General features: G+C 36.5%; 1 protein-coding gene across 24 annotated transcripts in view; it reads right to left on the bottom strand.

The window, feature by feature from the left end:
- EIF4G3 (eukaryotic translation initiation factor 4 gamma 3) overlaps positions 1–25215 on the bottom strand; it is a 242118-nt gene that overhangs the window by 46379 nt on the left and 170524 nt on the right. For 17 of the 24 annotated variants that reach the window (XM_045585085.1, XM_036445739.2, XM_036445740.2 and 14 more), the window contains 6 exons: positions 23600–23846; positions 21074–21207; positions 18752–18865; positions 18259–18369; positions 11615–11785; positions 6125–6322 (listed from right to left, as the gene is read on the bottom strand). In XM_045585085.1, coding sequence (XP_045441041.1) covers positions 6125–6322; positions 11615–11785; positions 18259–18369; positions 18752–18865; positions 21074–21207; positions 23600–23846 — 975 coding nt within the window. The remainder of the gene's footprint in view (positions 1–6124; positions 6323–11614; positions 11786–18258; positions 18370–18751; positions 18866–21073; positions 21208–23599; positions 23847–25215) is intronic. The other 7 variants (XM_045585086.1, XM_036445747.2, XM_036445748.2 and 4 more) reach the window with 1 other exon arrangement.

Here is a 25215-nt window from a genome sequence, read left to right as displayed (position 1 = left end):
TTATTTCTCACAGTTCTGGAGGCTGGAAGTCCAAGAGCAAGGTGTAGGCAGATTTGGTTCTTGGTGAGAGCCTTCTTCCTGATTTGCAGACAGCTGCCTTCTGCAGTATCCTCAGGGGATGAAAAGGAAGCTCTAGTGTCTTCCTCTTCTTATAAAGGCACTAATCCCATCATGGGGGGAACTATATGAACTTTTTGGGGACGACACACAAGCATTTACCCGTAACAGTGGGCAAGGTAAATGCTTGCACATGTGCCCATGGCTAATAGAAAAAATGAAAGGGGATGTACAATGGTTAGAAAAAGATCTCCAGACATCTTTAGTTTTCATTTAACTATAGTCCATGATTAAAACTAAGATGTTTCAAATGGGTTGTTGGGTAGATGGCTTCTCAGGAAGTCGGGAAATACCTGTATTTTAGTGAGGCTGCCCGGTTAGCTAGATTTGCTGGGGAGTGCCTACCTTGTCACTTTTACTCAGCAACTATCAGTGTGACATTATATTACACTGTAACCTAACAGTGCATCATCTCATATTGTGTTGAGACCTGTCCACATACTGGTCAGCCAGCAATCTTGAATATGAGTGTTGTCTGCAACGGGTTGTCATTTTCTTTAAGCAACAACACCTGTGCTCCTGATATATGTTAGTGTTGGATACTTCTTATCCCTAAAAGGATAACTCCCAGCCGTGTGCTAATTATGGCAATCAAATAGGAGAGTAGAAAACAGAAAGCCAAGCTTGGACTTGCTTAGCATGAATAAGACTTCCAATGCTGTCTCAGTACATAAAGATGCTAAAGGTAACACTGTGGCTCATTAGCATGTTCAGGTTTGAGGTAAAGTATTTGGAGTGACTAATATAATATAAACCAGTGGCACTCTATGCTAAATCTAGAATGTGATGTAAACAGGAATAAATTAATCGTCCAATATAACTCATGGGTCCATGGTGACATATTATCCTTCACCAGTGGTTATGTCCTGACCATAGCAAATCACCTGCTAAAACTGAACATCATATATTCCTTATGTGCTACGAACACATTTATCAAAATATATCTCTCCTAGATACCTCTGAAGTAGTATAGTGGTATACAGTACTGAGTGATGCCCACCAGATTCAAAAAAATCGTGGGCTAATTATGAAAGGCTAAGCTGTTTCTCAGCAATCTTTTCTTCAAAGCATTCTTCTTCTTACATCAAGCGAGTTGCACACCCCTTCTCCTCCAGCTGGCTCCAGCCACACTTGCTGTTGCCCAAAGCCAGTGCTTCGTGTCTGTAATTCCAGGCTTTATTTCTGATGAGATCTAATTGTGTCTTCTTTGTTCTTCGTGTCTCTTGCTATGCTCAGTCCTGACACTCTTTTCACATCTTGTGTGAAAAGACGTAAAAAGTGGCAACATTATCTGGCATAATAGGACATAGAATGCTCAAAAATCTACCGTGAGAGCCATTCTTTATAGCTGAAGTATGCATGTCTGACACAGCAGAGATAAAATGTAACAAAACTATAGTCTTAGGGTATAAAATCAACTCAAACTGTTAGTTTTTCTTTCACTCCTGCATTTACCCACGCACAACACGTCTAAGGGTCTGTTATGTGCCAGAAACCATTCCAGGCACTAAGAATTTATCAGTGGGGGGGAAAAAAACACACAAAAAAAACAAAAAAAACACCCTACGCCTAGGAGCTTACATTCTAATGGGTTCTGAGATGGGATTTTAATTTAAATTATGATTAAAACAAAGCACAGCAACTTAATGTTACCAATACTCCAATTAAATTAAACTTTTATTTAAGTACAGATTTAGATACAGGGCATTTTTTCTTGTCCATCTTCTCCACCTGCCCCTTGATTCAGACGTTCTCCTAAGAGGAGTACTGAATTCTGATTAAATGCTTTACAATTTGTGAGGGTCTTGCAGGTCTCTTCAGTCATTCCTGGTCTAACTAGGAGAAGGAGCAGTAGCACATCCAGAGCCACAATTTACTCTCTTATGATGCCCTGAAACTTATGTGCCAGAGTTTCACTTAGCACGTGGTAGAGGCAGGTAGCTGTGCATGTGTATAAATGTGTCAGTGTGCGTAACTATGGTGTTTACACAGCAACTTGGGGAAGGGAACACTATTTACCAGTTCCCTTGTAAACCTAAAGAATTCCTTTCTTAAAAGCCTACTCTTTAAAAAGCGATGGAAAACTGACACAATAGGACTATATTCTTAAGTCCTCACCTAGGTAATCACTACGAAGTTTTAAATGAGTTTTAAATATAAGTTTTACATACACAGGAATGATACAGAGGCAGGAAAAAAAGGCTTAAAAACTTCTTTAAAGAATGAGAACAAGCATTCTCCTAATTCTTAAAAATCTCAACAGTCTAAACCAGGGTTCCCCAACCTAGACACTACGGATATTCTGGGTTGGATGACTGTCAGGGGGCTGTCACATGCACTAAGAGGATGTTTAGAAGCATCCTGGGCCTTTACCCACTAAGATGCAGTGAGCATAACCAAAAATGTCTCTAGACATTGGCCAATGTCCCCTGGAAAACAAAACCCACCCTGGTTGAGAATCACTGATCTAGGACATTGTTTGAGCTAAGGTTCTAGTACTTAATGTTCAAAACTTATATAAAAGTTAAATCCCTATTTAGGCAATTTGGTAAATTTCAGAAAGTTGTAAAATAGGAATAATAGAATGATTGTAGGATTAAATAAGTTACAAGTACTATTCCTTACTCTTACTACTGCTACTGCTACTATTCATGATCATAAAATATGACTAACTAGATTCCATTACTTCAAATGACCAACACTGATAGTCCATGGTAAGTGGCATAGACCTATAAATTTTACAACTATGAGTCAGATCAAAGGCCTTGCAATGTAACCTGTGTGTTTCTCAGTAGATTATATTGATAATGACACGAAGTTACTGAAATAACTTAATGAATACAATTCATAGGAAAAGAGCACCTCTGTCAGGTAATAGCTTAATTTTTTATTCTACTGTCTTCAATTTCTCTCAGTCCACTGGTAGGTATCATTTCTTAAACTAATAATGATCTTAAAAACAAAACAAAACTAAAAACAAAACAAAGCAGAACACCCCAAAAAAGTGCCTGTGGTCTATAGCAGAGATTGCCAACCTTTCGGATCTCATGGACCTTGGTGACTGCTGGTCTATAGGAATACACATATCATCTACAGTGTTTTGTCTCCTATAAGACAATGCTGATTTAGGTACTGACAGATAATTTATCCTAAACAAATGACATAAACTTATGATATTGTTAAATATAGTATAGTACTATAAATGTATTTTTGTTATGATCAACTTTTCTCTAGTTTACTTTATTGTAACAATACAGTGTATAATCAACAGTAGGCTATCAGTTAAGTTTTTGGGAAGTCAAAAGTTATATGTGGATTTTTGACTAAGTGGTAGCTCAGTGCCTCAATCGATGCATTGTTCAAGTGTCAACTGTAATCCAAACTCAAGGACTGAAATGATTTGATGTTAAACTATAGTCCCCCTCTGAGAAGAGGTACATTTTTGGTTCACCCTTGTTCCAAGTAAGTAATCCTTTAGGATCCCAACCTAAAGTACAGGAGGATTTCCTAGAGCCTCTTCCAACACTCATTTGGTAGACTTTGTTCATAACTTTTTTCTCCTCAGCCCAATAAATCATGAAAAACAAGATGTTCAATACTTTTAGCTGATTCTTTTAGGGTAGTGGTCGGCAAACTCATTAGTTAACAGAGCCAAATATCAACAGAACAATGACTGAAATTTCTTTTGAGAGCCAAATTTTTTAAACTTAAACTTCTAACCCTACTTCTTCAAAAAGACTCACCCAGGCAGTGGTATTTTGTGGAAGAGCCACACTCAAGGGGCCAAAGATTGCCGGAAAAACCCAAGTCTCCCTCCTACTCCCTTTGGCGGCAGCCATATTGTTTGGAGTTAATTTGCATACTTGCTCTTATTGGTTAGTGGGCATGGCTTGTGGGTGTAGTGGAGTGATGGTTAATTTGCATATTACTCTTTTATTAGGTAGGATGGTTATTGCAGCATTGCTTATGGTTACAAAAACTCCCAAACCAAACTCCAGAAACAGCATAATGAAGGAAGGTGGAAGATGAGAAAACAATCGCTGGAAAATTTATGGTATATACATATTATAAAATATTATGCAACTACAAAAAGTCTGAGTAAAATCGATCTATAAAGACCTAGGGAGATGCCCAAAAGATATTTAGAAAGCAAACTGAAAAACAATGTATATAATTCAATTAGAACAAAATAAACCCTCTTTATATATATGTGTATGTTTTTATGTAATTTTTTTTAAATCCCCACTTGAGGATATGTGTTTTTAAAAATTGATTTTAGGGGGCGGAGAGAGAGAAACTTCAATTGATTGATCTGAAAACTGAACCTTTTTGGTGCACAGGATGATGTTCCAACCAACGGAGATGCCCAACAGGGCTTTATATGATTTCATAACGATAAAGAAAACTGCAGAAGCATATATTTACATTGATCGTCTTGGAGGGAAGGGAGGCTTATCTGAGTTAGGAACTTTACATATACAATCTCATTTTAGGTTTTTCATTATATGAATTAATCTTATTTTATGGATTAAAAACAAGGCTTAAAGAAATTATGCAACAATTCTAAGGTTATAAATTAGCAAGAGGCAGAGTAGAAATTAAAATTTTAAAGTTAAAATTTTAAACCTAAAACTGAGAGACTCCAAAACAGTGTTTGTAATCATTAGATCATGCTTGCTGCCTCAAACTTGAACCAGCCTGTTCTTTCGCTATACTTGAACTCCCCATCATCCCAGGCTCAAATCAAACCTACTTACTTCATAAAAGTTTGTCACTCTCCCATTCAGATAGTGATTTCTTTTTCTCTAATTTGATTTTGAAGTATAAATCATCGATTTTCAACCTGTGTGCCACTAGAATTTTTTAAAACACGCAATATATGACTATTTGGTAAACCTTTTATCCCTTAGATTGCCATATAATACAATGACAATGGCCAACACAAAAAATAGCCATACAATGTGAATAAATAAAAATTATACCTATTTTTGTCAGATTGGCAAACACTATAATGTATTTTTTTGTGTGCCACGGAATTTTAGTAATTGGTTTATGTGTGCCATAAGATGAAAAAGGTTGAAAATCGCTGATCTAAACCATCCATTTAGGTATTAATATTCTGCAATATCATAGAATACCTTATAAGTGATTTTTTGTTGTTGTTAATGCTGTCTGTTTTTTCCATATAGATTTTGAGTTTCTCTAATATAGAAAATACAACTTTTCAAAGTACCAACAAACTTACCTACCTTTGACACAGGTACTTAAAAATACTGGTAGAATGACAGAATTTTGCACTTTCACAGCAAGGCATGATAACAATGAGTTGTGATAATTAAGAAAAAAACCCCAAATGTTAAAGGACAAACATTTCTGACACAAGTACCTTAGTAACAGAAAACACAGATGGTACATGGCAGACTTATGACCGCAGAATTGAGGACAATGAACACTAACCAGAAGCTCTTTGGTCTCCCATTTTGTCTTGCCCTAGATTTGACAGGCTGTGAAGATTAAATGGCTGTGAACAATGTAAAGAGAAAGAAATCTAATAGTTTCTGAGAGATGAAATGATCAGTTTTGAACCATTTATGACTACAGTTATCCTATCATTTTCACTGATGCTAGAATTAGAACCAACAATTTTTTCAATTTTGAATTTTAATAAATGTGAATGAAAGCATTTGCTGTCTTTCTATAAAATGATACCCCAGGAAAAATTGCTTGCTCATAACTAGAATTTCACATTACTAATTTAAACCATAGTCGATCTTCCTCATATTGGATGCGAACACGTGTCTATATCACTCTAGTCTCCATATCCCCTCCAGTGGTGAGTATACATTTTACTAAAGATTCTTTTTATACAATTGGATATTATAGTAGTAAGTGCTAAAAATATATTCTCCCCTTTACATTGCCCCAATACACTTCTGGGAAGAATGTGTAGTGAGGGGAGAATATACCTCTTGAAGGTTTCTGGTTTTACTCCTTCCTCTCTTCTTACCGTTACTAGACATCGACACATGTTTGCGTAAGCCACAGAGAAGCTGGGTTCATCAATAGCCTTCTCAAAGACCAGGTCAATGACTCCTTTCAGCCGCTCCTCTGTGTCAACAGTAAGTGCTGACACCTGCTTCATCAGTTGGTTGAACATCTGTGGTGTCAATTTATTTAAGATACTTCGAACTTTTCTAAACAGTTCCTAGAAGGATCACACACAGAAAAAGAGCATTATAATAACTGTGACAATATGATGCTATCTATAAGAATTAATATTATTTATAAATAAGTAAATTCAACTTCTCAAATTATGGACAAGGATTGTGCAAGCATTGTAAAAATTAAACCTACCTATTTTAATACACAGTAAAAAAATCGTACATCATTTTCACAACTGATGAGAATTCTAGGAACTAATATGGTATATTCACATTTCACTGGTGGGAGTATCATCTGTTACATTTCTAAGGGCAATTTGTCAATGTGTGCTGAAAGTTTAAAAACTGTGATATGCCCTTTTGAACAAGTAATTATACTTTTAGAAATACATTCAACCTTAAAGATAGGTTAAAAAAAAAGATTTTAGCCAAAATAATTTGTCAATACCCTGTATAGTAAGTAAAACATGTCCTAAAATAGGGATTTGTCTAAATTATGGTATAATATAAATTAATAGTAGCCCTGTGCATGAATCCATGCGCCAGTAGCTCTTTGTGGGGCCTGGCCATTCTGCGCCTGCTGCTCAGAGGCTCTCTGTGGCCCAGAGGCCCATCCGGGGCTGGGTATGGAATGCTTGCCTCGTCGCCATGGCAACAAAGCAAGCATTCCACCAGGCCACTCATACTGCCCACTTTCAGTGTCGTGTCCCCCCCCCCCCCCCCCCCCCCGACTGGGAGACTCTGGCGGGGCTGAGAGGACTGGGCACTGCCATATTTAGGATGGAGTGATGGGTTAATTTGCATATTATCCTTTTATTAGATAGGATAGTATAGAATACTAGGGTGGAGATTTTTAAAATGATGATGTAGAAACTGTCATCAAAATAAAAATAGAAGGGAGCTTCCTTAACTAGAAAAAAAAAGGCATCTATAACCTTACTTAATGGTGAAAAAAATGAATGCTTTCCCACTAACATTGAGAACAAGACAAAAATGTCCATTCTCATAATCCCTATTCAAAATCATACTGAAAGTCCTAGGTGGTGCAAGAAAGAAAAGAAGAGAACTACAACCTACACAAATTGTAAAGGAAGAAGTAAAACTCTCTCTTTAGAATTGGTATGATTGTCTACAAAAAGAGATACTAGTATTAATGAGTCTAGGAAGGTTGTAGAATACAACATAAATATCAATTATAGCCGAAACCGGTTTGGCTCAATGGATAGAGCGTCGGCTTGGGGACTGAAGGGTTCTGGGTTCGATTCCGGTCAAGGGCATATACCTTGGTTGCTGGCATATCCCCAGTAGGGGGTGTGCAATAGGCAGCTGATCAATGACTCTCTCTCATCGATGTTTCTAACTCTCTATCTCTCTTGCTTCCTCTCTGTACAAAATCAATAAGATATATTAAAAAAATAAATAAATAAATATCAATTATACTTCTATATATTAGCAAAAAACTAGAAATTACATTTTTAAAAAGCACCATTTATAACATCAAATATCATTAAAAATTTAACTAATAATCTAACAAAATATCCATAGAAACTATATGATGAAAACTAGAGATTGCTGATGAAAGAAACCAAAAAGGACATAAGTACAGTGGAACCACAGTTTCTGAACTTAATTCATTCTGGAAGGCTGTTTGAGAAGCATTTTGTTAGAAAACTAATCTTTTTCCCCCATTACAAATAATGCAAATTGAATTAATCCATTCCAGATCCCCAAAACATTCTCTTTCTTATATATCACACACACCTTATATACAGCATGTCTAATGTACTGTTTAAACACTTTTTTTCTTAAATGTACTGAACCACCCCCTACTAGCCTTAAATGCATCACTTTTAGCATTCGGTCCGGGGATGTCTTTCAGGTCAGCATATAGCATCTTTGCTTGTTCATATATCACTGTCTCAGAAATGGCTGTTACTGGCTAATTGCTTTTCTTTTATTCAAATCAACAACAGATTTTCTGCCTCTTCAACTGTCTGTGATCATTTTTTTTTCCCACTCCCTTGGCCAATTCTTGAAGGCCTTTTTATGTTTTAAAATTGGCTAAGTGTCAATTGTTGATATCGCCAATAAAAGCATTCTCTCCTTTGTTGCCTGAGAGATGCTTTTTGTCATGCTGAGGTATCAGCTTGAAAGGATAATCAGTTTGAACACAAGTTTGATTTGACAACAAAGACATTTTTTTCTGTAAACAACTTAGTCCAGAACTGAACTGTTTGAGATAGGAGACTTCGAGAAATGAGGATTCGCTGTAATTGGAGATCTATTCATGTATATTAGATCATGTTCATGAATATAAGAAGACTCACTATAGTTGTCAGTTTTCTCCAAAGTAACTTACAGATTTAATACAATCAGTTTGAAATTCCTAGTAGAGTTGTGCTATGTTGTTGTTTTTGTAGAAATCAAGAAGCTGATGACAATTTATATGGAAATCAAAAATAAGGAGAATACCCTAAACAATTTGGAAAAATATAAAGTTCAAGGATTCAGACAACCTGATTTCTATACTTACTACATAAACCTAATATGCAAAAACAGTATAGTATTGGCCAGAGAAAAGACACAAAGATTATTGGAACAGAATGAAAAGTCTAGAAATAGATTCATACACATATAATGAATTGATTTAATTTTCAACAAAGGTGCAAAGGAAATTCAATCAAGAACAAATAGTCTTTTCAACAAATGGTACTGCAATAATATAGTGGTAGGAATGAGTTTTCTGAAAGTGAAGGCAATGATAAAACCACTGTTTTAACAAAAAAGACACAGAATAACAATTAGCAGAGCCATCAGTTTAACATGGGGTATACATATGCCAAGAAGAACAACAAAAATTCTATAAAAGAGAGGGAATGAAGCAAAGATGCTCCTTATTTAGAAAACTAGAGGCCCAGTGCATGAAATTAGTGCCTAGGTAGGGTCTGTAGGCCTGGCCAGTGATCAGTGACTATCTGCGGGGAAATCAGTGGGGTGATGGGGGGTGAAGAGGCCCACTGGCACTCGCCTTGGCTGTCCTGGGCCTGTGGGACTGCCTTGAGCATCTTCCCCTGGTGGTCAGTATGTGTCTTAGCGACTGTCATTCTGCCATTTAGTTGATTTGTGTATTAAGCTTTTATTATATAGGATTTGTCAAGAAAAATAAGGCTCTATTGGCCCTAAAGATAAAGTCTGCTTATTCTCTAATGAATTTACTTATTCACTACAGAAAACTAATTAATGATACCTGATGATAACTATGCTGTTTCTGAAATAAAAATTAATAATGGGGAGAACGTTAACACAGTAAAGGAAGGCAGATATACAAGTCAGATGTACAAGTACAAGTCACGACAAATGAACTATTCAGTAATCACAAACTGGGTAACAACCTCTCAAAACTTCATTTTTCCTCATTTGAAAAAAAGAGACAATATATATTCCCTCCTTCATCAGCTTGAAGAATCAAACGAAGTAAGGCAGTAATATGAGTGCCTTAAATACTAAAACAAGACATCTTCAATACTAAAGATCCAGCAGGAATTTTATCTATCTTTTGTAAGTGATGTAGGCTCCATATCATTAAGCATTTCACAAGGGAGGGATGTAGAAGGGAGGAATATAGAAGGTATTAAAAAAAAAAAACTGTTGAGAAGAAATGGAGGAGAGGTTAAGTAGTTGATGTCAGTGAATTTGAAAAAAGATGCATATACTTAAGCGACAAATATCTAGGGCAATCACTGGAAAGATGAACGGAGGCAAGCAGCCAAATAGGGATGACTGCATGGCTCTGCGATGAATCAGTTCATCTTAACCCTCACTTTCTCTGAAAAACTTTGCTGATTAGTTTATTTTATTAACAAGTATTTACTGAGTACCTACTGTGTATGAGGTTCTCTGTTGGTGTTGAATCAAAATCAAGATTTAAAAGGCACATCTCTAATCCCAGGAACATCAATACACTAAGTACCTAGCTGAGCTTCAGAAACTATGCTAAGTTCTTTTTTTTTTTTTTAAATGTATTTTATTGATTTTATACAGAGAGGAAAGAAGAGGGATAGAGAGCTAGAAACATCAATGAGAGAGAAACATCGACCAGCTGCCTCCTGCACACCCCCTATTGGGGATGTGCCCGCAAACAATGTACATGCCCTTGTCCGGAATCAAACCTGGGACCTTTCAGTCTGCAAACCGAAGCTCTATCCACTGAGCCAAACCAGTTTCAGCTCTGCTAAGTTCTTTATATTACTTCATTTAATCTTCACAATGGCCCTATAAGGTAGGTAATGTTGTTATCTCCATTTCACAGTTGAAATTAAGACTAGCCTAACAGAACTTGCTTCTGTCTCCAAAGCTGGGACTTTTGACTGCTATACTAGACTGTTGGTGATGAGAGGAAAGGTATATAAGGAATCAAGAAACCAAAGAGTCACTATTGGATGCCTGAATCTGGTACAAGTGTAAAATTCAAAACTCTAGTTTTGGTACCGAGAAGTAAAAACATCGAAAGGAGATAGTAGAGGGAGCCCAGGGATAGGAACTTGCCTTGTGCATACAGCAGAAGATGGACCAGGCTTTATGTTATCTGATATATAAACAAATTTGTGTGGATTACAGGAATTCTTCAATTTACTCTAAGGAGTTCTCATGACAACATATGCACAGAAAAATACAAATAATTCAATTTTATTCCAAAAGACTTTAAAACAAGATGGGTTTCTTAATATTAACTTATTAGAAATGAAAATGTGAAAAGGAGATTAAAAAAATTTATTAAACAAGATAGACTAGTACAGAGTAAACACCAAGAATCTAAAAACACATTTTTTAAAAAATATATATATTTTATTGATTTTGTACAGAGAGGAAGAAGAGAAATAGAGAGTCAGAAACATCGATGAGAGAGTATTCGACCAGCTGCCTCTTGCACACCCCCTACTGGGGATATGCCCGCAACCAAGGTACATGCCCTTGACCGGAATCAAACCCGGGACCCTTCAGTCCCCAAGCCGACCCTCTATCCATTGAGCCAAACCGGTCTCGGCTAAAAACACATTTTCAATAAAAGCAAATATTGATCTAGGCCTGAATGATAGAATTATATGATTGATGAACCCTTGAGATACAGTGTCTGTTTTGAAAAGCACACAGAAAGCAATTTCAAGAGAAAACGGTTATAGCCAAAAGGCTTTTAGAATAATGCTTACCTTATAGTAGAAAAACTTTATAGAAAGATCTTTAACCAAGATCTCTAAGTATGTTAATAGGGCAAGAAGACAAGCTAAAACAATATTATTCTAATTCCAAAACAATGGTAGCATGTGCTTCTGTCTCACCTGGGTCTTAATGTTCTCAGGATCCTCGGCTTGGCTGTCTCGCTTCTGACTGGGCTTCCAGGCGTTCTCCGCCTTTTTCAGGTGCACGTCTTCCTTCACAGGGACCGTGATGATCTTCCTGGGCTCTCTTCTCTGGCCAGGCTGAGATCTCCGCGGTCCAACATTCAATAACTAGGACAAGAATAGTCTTTATTATATCGACACAGAGTACTTACAATGTACTGCCTCTGCTGTGCTGCTCAAGTCAAGCCTGCTGCTCAAACCGAACCCTTCTAGATACAAAAGTGAGTATTAGGCACTCAATTTAGATGTGGTCTTTTTCTTGGGGGGAGAGGGGTTAGGGAGAGGAGGGCTTACAACAGCATCAATGTGATGTTCTCCACCACTACCATTCTAGATCCTGAAGTCCTAAATGAAATAAAGTGAAGTAAAATTATATTCGATAAAGCTGTTGTTCCTCACCAAAAAAGATTACCCTTAACGGAAGCTCTATTTTTTATTAGTTGTGACTTGGAACTGGTCCCTTTGAATAGCTATAAAAATTCACATGTAGATATAATCAGTTACAAATCTGCTTCAAAAACTGGGTGTGAAATGCAAATACAACCTTATCATGAAATTCTCTATAGCAAAGACACACAACTTCACTGCATATGTTAATGGATCCCCTCTAAATTTGCTGGGCCAGAATTATTAAAGTAATTATTTCTTTTCTTTTTTTTAAATTTTTTAAAATATATTTTATTGATTTTTTACAGAGAGGAAGGGAGAGAGATACAGAGTTAGAAACATCGATGAGAGAGAGTCATCGATCAGCTGCCTCTTGCACACCCCCTACTGGGGATATGCCCGCAACCAAGGTACATGCCCTTGACCAGAATCGAACCGGGGACCCTTCAGTCCCCAAGCTGATGCTCTATCCATTGAGCCAAACCAGTTTCAGCTAAAGTAATTATTTCTTGTATCATTAATAAAATCAAACTAAAATTGCTCCCTGAAAAAAACGTTTCCCTTTCTTTGTTCCTGCTAGAGTCTCACTATACTCATTCTGTTAAAACCAATATATACTGACATATGTAATACTTTTAACAATAAAGATTATATATATGTCATACTGGTCATTAAGAATTGTTACTGCAAGATAATGAAGTAAGTTAAAAGTTGCATTCTGTGTATTAAAATATTTATAAGAGTTGCTACATGAAATGCTTGGAAATAATTTTGCAACATTAAATATTTGGGTTGATAGTAAGCTATGCTCCTACCAGATCTATTGGACATATACTACCAGATCTTTACATTTTCTAATATAGCATTCTCTAAATGCTGAGTAAATATTGCCAATAGATTTCTAGAGGGAAGAAAGACAGATTCACATAGCACATGTAGATAAGAATCATATCTCACTTGATACTCAATACTGCCCTTTTGAATTCATATAAAGCTTCAAGAAAGGAAGTAGAAACTTAAATGTCATGCTTTCTATAAAAAGACAGTTTCTAAGAGAGGCATGGTTTGAGGCCTAAACTGAGAAACTTAAAATCCTTTACACATTCACTCATTCTCAGAATTACTCTTATATTTCACCATTTGCCCTAATTAGAAATGGCAGTATCAAGAATGTAGCAGGTCCTGCTGGCATGACTGAGTAGATGAGCATTGGCCTGTGAACCAGGAGGTCAAGGTTTGATTCCTAGTCAGGGCACATGTCCGGGTTGTAGGTTCAATCCCCAGTGAGGGGCGTGCAGGAGGCAACCGAACAATGATTCTCTCTCATCACTGATGTTTCTATCTCTTGCTCCCTCTCCCTTCCCTCTGGGGGGGGAAAAAAAGTATCAGGATGAAAAGTTAGAATTTCTAGGCAATATATGCCAATTTGTCAAATATATCCAGCCAACAACAACAACTTAGTACTAATGATATGATCTCAAACTATTTGGTAAACATAAAAAAAAAAAAAAAAAAAAAAGGTCAGATAAATCCAGAGGTAACTGGCATGGTATACTAAAGATAACTAAAGAAGATCTTCAGATTAAAAAATTATTGACAGGAAATGGCTGCTAAACCAGACAGTACTACTCTAACAATTACTTATTATGGGAACTTTGATATGATAGCCCAGACAAAACAGTTCTATTAAGAAAATGCAAGTAAACCACATACTGTATGGTTTTTATAATTTAGGTTATAGTCTAGTGTTAATTCACTAGGGTTAATCTCTTTTTCAATGCTTGGATAAAGTTCAAATTTACTATCACATCACAAGTCATTTAATTTAATCCATGCATTTACTCATAAAAATTTGTCAAGGACAAGGTCTGCTGGGTGTAATGAAATGTTATTATATAAAAATCATGAAAGAGCATGGTTTAGAGATACAATTTTAATCATGTTTAGATAAACATGTTCATTTCTAAAAAATACTGTAAGCATCAATAAATATGCCTTGGGATTTGAATCTAGAAAGTTAGTTATGCCACATCTATTCACTTAACACAGATGTGAATTTCAAAGGAACCGCATAGAGGTATGAGCTATATTACTAAATAAGTAACAACAATGTTTCAAAGAAAAAAAAGTTTTGGAAAGATAATAGTTATAAGCTGTTAGTCCAGGATAAAAAAAAAAGTTAAAATTAAAACCCATGGCAAGTGCCCAAGACAAATGTTAAAATTGTATTTCTATCTCTGGATAGAATTAATATACTGTTCACAAATATTTATCCAACTGTATTAAGTTCTTAAATTCATTATACTTATAAATGCTTCACATGCTTAATTAATTACTCTCTAATTTCCTCCTGTTTACACTCGGGGAATGAATTCACTGTCCGGAACATCAGTGCCTGGCAGGACTGTGGTGCAGAGGAGAAAAGCGGCAGATTAGAGACAAAAAAACAACTGTGGACTCTTGAGTCTGATTTTGTCACTTATGAGTTAAGTTACTGTGAGCAAGTCTCTTAACTGTGTTGAACTTAAGCTTTCAATGTATTAAATGCTTGTCCTACCTACAAAAGTTATAATCATCATGGAATGTAAAAGCAGCTTAAAAACTAGGTATCATCATCAATATCAAAGAACAAAAAGAACTTTAAAAAAATGTAAATTGGTATAATTACCTTTAAACATTTCATGTCCTGCCAGATCAGTGTGGCTCAGTGGCTGAGCAGGGACCTAACTTATGAACCAGATCAAGGTTTGATTCCTGGTCAGGCACATGCCCAGGTTGTGGGCTCAATCCCCAGTAGGGGGTGTATAGGAGGCAGCCAATCAATGATTCTCTTTCATCATTGATGTTTCTATCTCTCTCTCCTTTTCCCTTCCTCTCTGAAATCAATAAAAAAATAAATTTTATGTCCTTTTGGTGTGTGTGACAATTTAGTACAAATTGTTAAATGTTTAGTATCCTTCAGAAGTTGCACCATATATAATGAATACCTACTTATGAAAGGCAAACAAAATCTAGGATCCATTGCTAAGAATTTTGAAGTGTACAGAGAGAAATAAAGCCTGGTCTTCTTGATTGAAAGACAATCATGATTAATAGCTAGAAAAGGAACTTTAAGGCGTAATGTACTCAGTGTCCATAAATGTTACAACTAAAAGGAAGAGCCAAAATTTGGGGTTGATTAACTAGTAAGCCACATTTTTCTTTTCAGGTGAGTGGAAAGTTTAAATTTTTACCCACTCTGATATATATTTTAAAAATATATTAAATAAGAAATTACATCCATTTTCAAATTTAATATATTGCTTTTATATCATTCATACCATAATCGGAAATATCTCTGCTTGCCTGGATAACCCAAAATAATAAGACCAATATTCATCCTAGCAATTTTTAAAGAGAGACAATCAAATGTTCCTTTAAGAAGAGAGGAAAGTATGATCCAAGCTCAGGAAAACCTTGTCCCTAAAATTTTTATAATAGCTCAGCTAATCTCAAAGTTAGCTGAAATGAATATGAATAACAAATTTCTAGTCTAGGTCTATAGACCCTTGCTTAATACATTTCTTTTGAGATACTATGTGATATCTGCCAACAGATTACTATTGAAATACCACAGCCGCCAAGTAATTTGATTTTTAAAAGCACCTGAGTGCTTTCAATTAATATGCAATTTACTGTACAACGAAAGGGCTCAATGGTTGAACTTCAACCCATGAACCAAGAGGTCACTGGTTCAATTCCCAGTCAGGCACATGCCCAGGTTGTGGGCTCAATCCCTAGTGGGGGGCATGCAGGAGGCAGCTAATCCATGATGTATGTTTCTCTCTCTCTCTCTCTCTCTCTCTCTCAAACAATAAAAACGTTTTTTTTAAAAACCAATTGTGTTGGAAAATTGTATGTAACTGCATCTGACATATTAAAACAACTGCTATGCAATAAAAATATTTAGGAACAAGTCTGTTGCAGAAAAGTTTATACTAAGAGTTATGGATATTTAAACCATACTATGAAGCATACATAGCAGATATTAAGATTTTGGGATAGTAATAATTTATAATTCAATTTGGAAGCTGGCAAAATGACTAGAGGTATGGAACCATAAACTATGAAGAATAAGGCTGTTGTTTTTCCAAACAGCATTACTGATTGTTCCTTTATATATTACATATAATAGCCTATGAAATTCCCATCTGTAACTAAGCCAGTATTATCAAAGGAAGCTGGAAAAATTAAATGGAGAATATTTGTTAGTTATGGGAGATGTGGAAGAATAATTACCTGCCTTAAAAAGCCAATAGATTTCTTTTGAGATACTTTGTGATGTCTGCCAACAGGTTTCTATTAAAATACCACAACTGCCAAGTAATTTGACTTTTAAAAGGATCTTTTTAAAAATATATATATTTTATTAATTTTTACACAGAGAGGAATTGAGAGGGATAGAGAGTTAGAAATGTCAATGAGAGAGATACATCGACCAGCTGCTTCTTGCACACCCCCCACTGGGGATGTGCCCGCAACCAAGGTACATGCCCTTGACCGGAATTGAACCCGGGACCTTTCAGTCCGCAGGCCGACGCTCTATCCACTGAGCCAAACTGGTTTCGGCTTAAAAGGATCTTGGCACCTATCTGGCATGGCTCAGTCGTTGAGCATCACAGTTAATTCCTGGTAAGGGCACATGTCCACGTTGTGGCCTCGATCTCCAGTGTGGGGTGTGCAGGAGACAGTAGATCACTGATTCCATCTCATCACTGATGTTTCTATTTCTCTCCCTCTCCCTTCCTCTCTGAAATCAATAATTTAAAAAAGCAACAGAATGCAATTTTATTTTAAAATTAGCTTGTGCTGGATGACAGAGCTATTTAAAGAAGTGAATTAAACAATTGAAGCTGACCTTTTTGAAGACACTATAAATTCTTGATGATGGCTCATTTCCAGTCATATTACTTTGTATGCACTGAATAACTCATTTACCTGATATATGTAGGCATATAGATTAATGACCAAACATACATTGTGATGATTACTTTTAAAATTCATTTTCTAATTTCTATATGTTAAGAGATATAGCTTATTCTCAATATTTCCTTTTTGTTATACCTAATTAATTAGCAGACAGTGGCCACTTGATAATGAAAAGTGACAGTGTACACTAGAAGAGATATGGCAATACCTTTTGCAAGTAACATATGAACAAAATTGAGCAATATGACAACCACAGATGCTGTTAACCAGAGATTAATAAAAATGACATCAACATTATTTCAAATGTTTGAAAAGCAGAGATATAAATCAAAACAAAAACAAACACTGACAGAAACACAAATTTAAACCACCAAAAAGGAAAATAATGCTGAAAAATAAAGTATAAACTGGTTTCTAGAAAAGAAAGCTGCTTTCTAAGACTTTCTGATGAGGCAATTAAAATTCTATAAAAAATTTATCTTAGCATTTAGAGAATATACAGGTTAAATTTCCAACCTGTGTGAGGACAGAGTATTATACACACAGAGGTTTTTACATGTAAATAATATGCTTTAAATTAAGGAGATTTTCTGTTTTTACAAAGCCTCCATCACAGTGTATGCACTTAAATATTTTCAACAGGCTGCTGGCAAACAAATAATTCAAATGCCTACAAAGCGACATTTGTTTTCAGACGGTGTAGTCTTATTTCCAAGCAGGTTTCAAAAGTTGCCATTACAGAAATAAAAAAGTGATGGGGAAATAAAAAGTGTCACTTTACATAAAAATATTTTTACAAACATAAAATAGTCTTAAAACAGGGTGATCTGCAAAGGTACACCAGTCGCTAAGCATCTCCAGAACGTAAAGTGCTCTCAAGCCATTCCAACTTGGGAAAAAGAGGCATTCACATTATTGGCAACTTTCCCCCATGCTTTCTGCAAGTCTACAAAGCATGGAGCAGGCTGAGCCTGCCAACCCTGCACAGGGCAGTGCCCCAGCATAACTCCATTGGTGATGCCACTTCCACCGCTGAAGAGCCTGCCACTAGGGGGTGTAAAGGCAATCTGCAGTTGACTAACACTGCGCTCTTTTGTGTGTGTCATTGGTTCGTATTTTCACTTCAAGAGCTATAGTAAGTGAGAAATCAAAACATAAAATATTATAACATCATAAGCTATTGCTTAAAAAAAAAAAACCAAAACAAAAACAAGGATTCAGCGCACCCCTAGAGGCAGGCTCTTCAAGGGTGGGTGCGACATCGCCAGTGGAGTGCAAGTTGGGGCTTTGCTCTGTTCCAGAATTGGCAATCCATGCCTGCTCTGCACTTTGCAAATCTGTAGAAACAAGGACAAAGAATGACCATTAGCTGAAAGTCATCAGAGATCTCTACTACATCAGGACACCTCAGAACAAAATAGGAATCATACTCAAGGTTGGCTGTATTTTTTAACCCATTTGAAGGTCATTTAAACTTGGGGGTGAAATATATATACATATACATAACAAATTAATGTAGACCAGCTCCTTTCAAGTAAAAACAACTCAAGTGTATTCTTTATTTACTTTAATATTAGTTTGGAAAGGACAGTCTTCACCTCTTCTACTCTTCTTCCTGCTTAAAGGAACCAATGGATAAAAGCCGCTCTCTCGGCTTTAGACAAGATGCCATGAAGTCTTTGACAGTTTCTAACTGGGTTGTAGGGAACTTGCACTTACAGATACACCTCTTCCACCAGGGCTTTGCCTTCCAAAATCTGCGAAGGCTGGAGTAAAGTCTGGTCCTCGAGGCAAAACCCGAGGGTCTATAGTTCGCAATTTGGGCTGGTTGATCTGTATGAAGAAGCAAAGGAAAGATTAACACAAGTTCAAAAGCATCTGCTACCACCAGATAAAAGCTTAGAATGAAGAGTTATGTCTGCTGGAATGGTGACCACCGGCATCCTTAACCAGTGAAAAGCCAGTCTAAACCTGGACAGCTTCTCTGGGCTAGCCCTAAAGCCCTCAGTCAACAGTGGTTTTTTGATGCCCTGGCCTGAAGAGGCCTAATTTCCAAACGAGGCTAGACATAACCATTTAACTAATCAAGACCAGTAGAATGACACAAGACAAACTATTTTGAGATCCTATAACTAGGGTCAAATTTTAGGGTTTTCCCCCAGCATACTCAGGACGTCATACAAATCTACCTATGAGAATACTGCTATTGATCTTTTTGATTTTGGTTTTGATGTTGCTGACTTATGACTAGAACAGCATGTATTCTGAGTGGATAATAAGTGTCAAAAAGAGATTATGTTTCACATATGATAACATTTAAAATCTCGCTCTGTCTTGCCAATCTAAGTTTTGTATAGGCATAGAAGCTAAGTAGCTCAGCGAGAAATCAACAAAAGATGAGCCAAGGTCAGAAACAGTTAAGGTAGGAAGACAAGAAGGAATATTTTCTAAGAGAATAATTTAATTCAGTGGATATAACAATTACCCTCTGAAGTAGCCTTAAATTAGCACTGCCAATCAATCACACAACTCCTCACATAAGTACCAAAGAGAAAATACTTAGATAGCAACAGAAATAAGAAGACCTGTTACTATCGGAGTAAAATAATAGGAATAAGGTCTGGATAAGCAGCTACTAGAAACCTGTCTTTTTTAATCTTCACCTGAGGAGTAAAGATATTTTTTCCACTGGCTTTTCAAAAAATAGAAGAGAAGGTGGAGGAAAAGAAGAGAGAGGGAGGGGTGGGGGAGGGTAGAAAAGAGAGGGAGGAAAAGAAGAGGGAGGGGTGGGGGAGGGTAGAAAAGAGGGGGAGGAAAGAGGAGAGAGAGCGCGCGAGAGACAGACAGACAGGCTCTGACTGGTTGCCCCCAGCACCCCAGGTATGTGCCCTTGACTGGGAATCCAATTGCAACCTTCCCTTGTGCAGGCCGATGCTCTAACCACCACTGAGCAATGCCAGCCAGGGTTAGAAATCTTAGTAAGAGGAGGATCTCAATCTATAAGATATTTACCCTCTACTTTGATTAGGGATTAATAGTTCCTCTTCAAAGCAAAAATATTTCAAGCTTCATTACCATCACTGATTTACAGGAATACTTGGGCAGATAAACATCTAACTTCACTCTTTTAAATTTAATAAACATACAAAATAAACACTGACTGTACTAATTTCCTGTATGCACCACTAAGGTCAGATGTGAAGATAAAGGATGCCTATTTATATGCAGAGGATTAGACTAATTATTATGAGAATCTATTGCACCACTAAGGTCAGATGTGAAGATAAAGGATGCCTATTTATATGCAGAGGATTAGACTAATTATTATAAGACTCTATTGGGGGAATTTTGAGATATACATTACTTGAATTATGTTGACTCCTAAAGTTTGATCTACCTTCCTTAGTTTTGACCTGCCCTCAATGCCATTCTAATTCCATACTGAAACTGCAGGACAGTGGGGAAAGAGTCTGGTATCACTTTCACTTTAGCTATATTAGCCCAACCGACAATTTTCACTACATCACTAAAAAAATAGCTATAATAAGCAGACAATTAAAATTTTTTAAAGCTTTATCACTCAAATATGGGTCAAACCCCATTATTATTATTATTATTATTATTATTATTATTATTGTTGTATAAGAAATCTGACAATCCAATAATATCTAGGAAAACTTTAATTCTTAAACATTCATTATACATTTTAATTGAAATACCATTTAGTCTTACAATTCCTAAAAATCGCTCATACTTCACATATTTGCACTTATAATAAAAACCCATTCCTGTCCTGGCTGGTGTTGGTCAGCTGGTTGGGCGTTGACCTGTGTACAGAAAGTTTGCTGGTTCAAGTCCTTGGTAAGGACATATGCCTGTGTTTCCCACTGTGGGAGGCAGCTGACTGATGTTCCCCTCTCACATCCGTATTTCTCTCTCCCTTTCCCTTCCTTTCTCTCTCTAAAAAAATCAGTAAAATATAAAATACACACAAACAAAAAGAGTTCCCACCAAAAATATATCGCTGAGTACTCAGCTTACCTTGTCAAGAACTACATCAGAGATGGGAGGCAGGCCCTCCGGTTTCTGTATACAGGCTGGCATGAACTGGAAGTCTAACAAAAACTCCCTGTCATACTGCTTCTTGCCTTCAGTATCAGCAGGCTTCCAGGATGCTGGAAAAAATAGGCAGAACAAACTGTCTATGAGGTCATTATATGTATATCCAGTAAAAGCACAAATCCGATTCCAATATTTACTTTATCTCATCATAAACAAATCAAAGGAAATATTGAGCAGTCAGAAAATGCCATGTAAAGATTTTAAACTGCTATTTGTTCTTTTATTCCTTCTGGGTACCCCTGGATAGCAAAGTAAGCTGAAGTAAGTTGGTATAGGAATCATTCATAAACACATTAAGCAGCCTTTGGCCAGGACCATTTAATCATCCTCATATAAATTACCATGCCTATAAACAACTCAGAAATAAGGAACTTAATAGTATTCTTGGTTTCTGGGAAAAGGAATACTTTATTCACTTGGATATATTATTCTGGGGAAAAAATGTAAAAAGACACAAAACAGAGTAACAAATAACTTATTTAAGATTCTTATCTTAGTTGGTTTGGCTCAGTGGATAGAGCCTTTAGCCTGCGGACTGAAGGATCCCAGGTTGATTCTGGCCAAGGGCACATGCTCGGGTTGCGCGCTCAATCCCTCCCCCACCACTCCTACCCTGTAGGGACGTGCAGGTGGTAGCCAATCAATGATTCTCATCCATGATGTTCCTATCTCTCTATCTCTTTCCCTTCCTTTTTGAAATCAATAAAATACATATATATTAAAAAATAGATTCTGAAATGTTTAAGGTGCTAGATAAAGAATTTTTATTCCTGACTACAGTTGAATCTGAAAAAAATAATGTACTTGCTGGCTAAGCCAACTAAACTGGAGATACACATATCTTTCTCTAAAAATCATGATATTAAACACTTCTCAGCTAATATATATTTTAAAATATATTTTATTGAATTTTTACAGAAAGGAAGAGGGACAAAAAGTCAGAAACATCAATGAGAGAGAAACATCGATGAGAGAGAAACATCGATCAACTGCCTCCTGCACACCTCTTACTGGGGATGTGCCCGCAACCAAGGTACATGGCCTTGACTGGAACTGAATCTGGAACCCTTCAGTCCGCAGGCCGGCACTCTATCCACTGAGCCAATCAGGTTAGAGCTCAGCTAATATTTTTAACATTAACACTGCTTTTCTACTATTACTATTGTTAAAGCTATCATTACTTACAACCTTACTCTCATTATATAGTTATTTTTTAAAAAATTTTTATTAAATAAAAAGCAAGTAGCAATTTTTTCTTCTTTTGTTTTTTTAATATTTTTAAATTGACTTTTAGAGAGTATCGATCAGTGACTTTCAAACATTTTTTACTACAACTCACAGCAAGAAATGACTTCATGACTCAGAACAAACATAAATAAGTTTCTGAAACAATATTACCCTTAATACATGTAATGTACTGACATTCCCCCCTTGCCCTTTAATCTTCACTCACGGATGTTATTCCAACTTTAGAGGGGGGAGGGAGAGAGAGATTGATAAGCTGCCTCCTATACTGCCCCAACTAATGATTGAACCCTCAACCTAGGGATACGCCTGATTGGTATTCAAACCCTTAATCTTTTGGTGTATGGGACGACACTCCAACCAAGCCACCTGACCAGGGCCACACTGACATTTTCTGCTCTATTTTCCTTTTTAAAAATTGTTGGTTTTAACTAATAACTTAACTTCACAACCTATTAAATGGGTTTAAACTATTAGTTTGAAATACACTGGTGTAGATTATTTTTGAAGTCTGATATCTTACATTCAAACCCTATATCAATGCAGTCACTCCAGATTTGGCATACTAAGAAAAAACTTCCTTACCCCAAATTTTCTATCAAACGAACCACGATTCACCACCACACCAAATATCTCCACAACCTCAAAGTCAATCATGGTTACACAGTATTGGGACAGAAGTTTAATGTATTTGATGATGTCTAAAGCTGCAAGATTTTCTCAGGTTTATCATATATTTCACAGGGCACTTCCCATCCTGCAGTTGCTCAGGTATGCAATCAGACTGCTCCTGACTCATTACTGGAACTCATTACTGGGGTTCAAGCCTTGTGAAATGATGAGTACACTCTCAAGGGACATGGTCATATCTGAAATATCCCTTTCACAATAAAATTAAATGTGCTTTGTTGAAGTCAACCAGCCTACCGCTGACTGATTCTCTTTGCCAGCTGCACTTTTTTTTTCTTTTTTTCAGTAAAAGCAGAACATTAGCATCAGATATCACTTCCATCAACATAGAATTCTCTGGATTTGCTAATCACTAACTTGTGCCTGCTGACCTGTTCTTTAAATACTACACTACGATAAGCTTCTTCCTTCCATCTACTATTTCACTAGAAAGAGGCAACATTTCTCTAATATTGCAGTGGAATAAAGGGAAAAAGGAGAGATGTACACAGGAAGACAGGACACACTTACCTGGTTTAAAAGGGAACGTGCCCCCATCTCCAGAACTATCAGTGGAGCCTGAATTAGCATCTATTCCTTCGCCCTCAGACACGCTCTCAGCACCATTACGGATAGGCTCAGCTTCTTCTCCATTTTCTTCCACAGCTTTCACTTTTTTTAGGTCTGAGGAATCTCTCTCAGGATGAAACCCTTGGCTCATTTTCTCCTGCTCAGCTTCAAGTACTTTGTCACCTGAAAGTTCCTCTTCAACTGTAAGCTAAAGCATAAGTGAACACAGAGGTTATGCTTTTTTCACTGTGTGCAAATACACCTAAACCTCTTCAAAAGTATAGGAAAACATGTCACTCATGTTAAGGATGTCTGTGTGCAGCATATGGTACTAGAAAGGTAAGTTTACTTAAAAACACTTTTCTCATTTCATCTCCTGGGATAGTGCAGATAATTCAAATGGCCTCTGAGATGCTTTAACATGACTAATGAAATCTAAATGTATCAGAGATTAGAATGGAAAGAACTGTTAATCCTTGGCACGTGAAGGACATGAAACAGTCCAAGTCAGAAATCTAAATCAAACATGCCTACCCTTACCACTACAGCTCAGCAAATATAAAAAGAAACACTACAGGGTATTTTTTTGTGCTGTCCTCTGGTGGCAAAATAAAGTTCAATGAATAGTTTAAAGTAACTAAGTCCCACAACGCTAATCATCTCTCATTTTACAAGGACACCATTTGTTAGGTAAAATCTATTTTTTTTATTTATTTTTAAATATATATATATTTTATTGATTTTTACAGAGAGGAAGAGAGAGAGATAGTTAGAAACATCGATGAGAGAGAATCATCGATCAGCTGCTTCTTGCACACCCCCCACTGGGGAGGTACCCGCAACCAAAGTACATGCCCTTGACCGGAATCGAACCCGTGACCTTTCAGTCTGCAAGCCGATGCTCTATCCATTGAGCCAAACCGGTTTCGGCTATTTGTTTACTGATTCTTAGAATACTCTGAGACTGTGACCTTATTCAAATCACGTCTGGAAACATGCTTGAAATGTATCCCCTAGGAAGAAATCTGGGTCCTGGTGCATCCTGACTACTTTTATAAAGCAAAATAGGATTGAGTTACTCACCATAGAAGTTTTCACTATTTCATTTTTAAGTTATCAAAAAATGGATTTCTCAAGGGCCATATGAACTATCAAAACTCCTGAGGCAAAGTTCTCCATGAACTTTACGTCTCTTTCTTTTTCATGAAGGGTAAGCACTCTGAAAATGAGCCTTTGAAAAAGTGCTCAGAGGAAATAGGCATTCCAAGTGATAAATTTGCACAAGGAGAGCCAAAAAATAGCACTGTTAACTGCTTCAACAGAAAGCTGTGTAAAAGAATGTCATATACACCAGAAAGTGGTTGCCCCAATTGATTTATAAAATTACATTTATTTAAAAATCAAAGAGTTACAAATCCTACTTTTTTTTTACAGTAATTATAGCAGGTATTATTAGTAAAATTTCTCCTACTATATATCAGATAATAGATAAAATATACTAAATTTAAAAATGTGATAAGCAGACAGATAGTTTTAGGTTTTATTTCTACAATGGAATAGTTAAGTTCACACACACA

Source organism: Pipistrellus kuhlii, unplaced genomic scaffold, assembly GCF_014108245.1.
Source record: "Pipistrellus kuhlii isolate mPipKuh1 unplaced genomic scaffold, mPipKuh1.p scaffold_m20_p_2, whole genome shotgun sequence".
Taxonomy (NCBI): domain Eukaryota; kingdom Metazoa; phylum Chordata; class Mammalia; order Chiroptera; family Vespertilionidae; genus Pipistrellus; species Pipistrellus kuhlii.
This window is presented reverse-complemented; position numbering and strand designations above follow the sequence as displayed.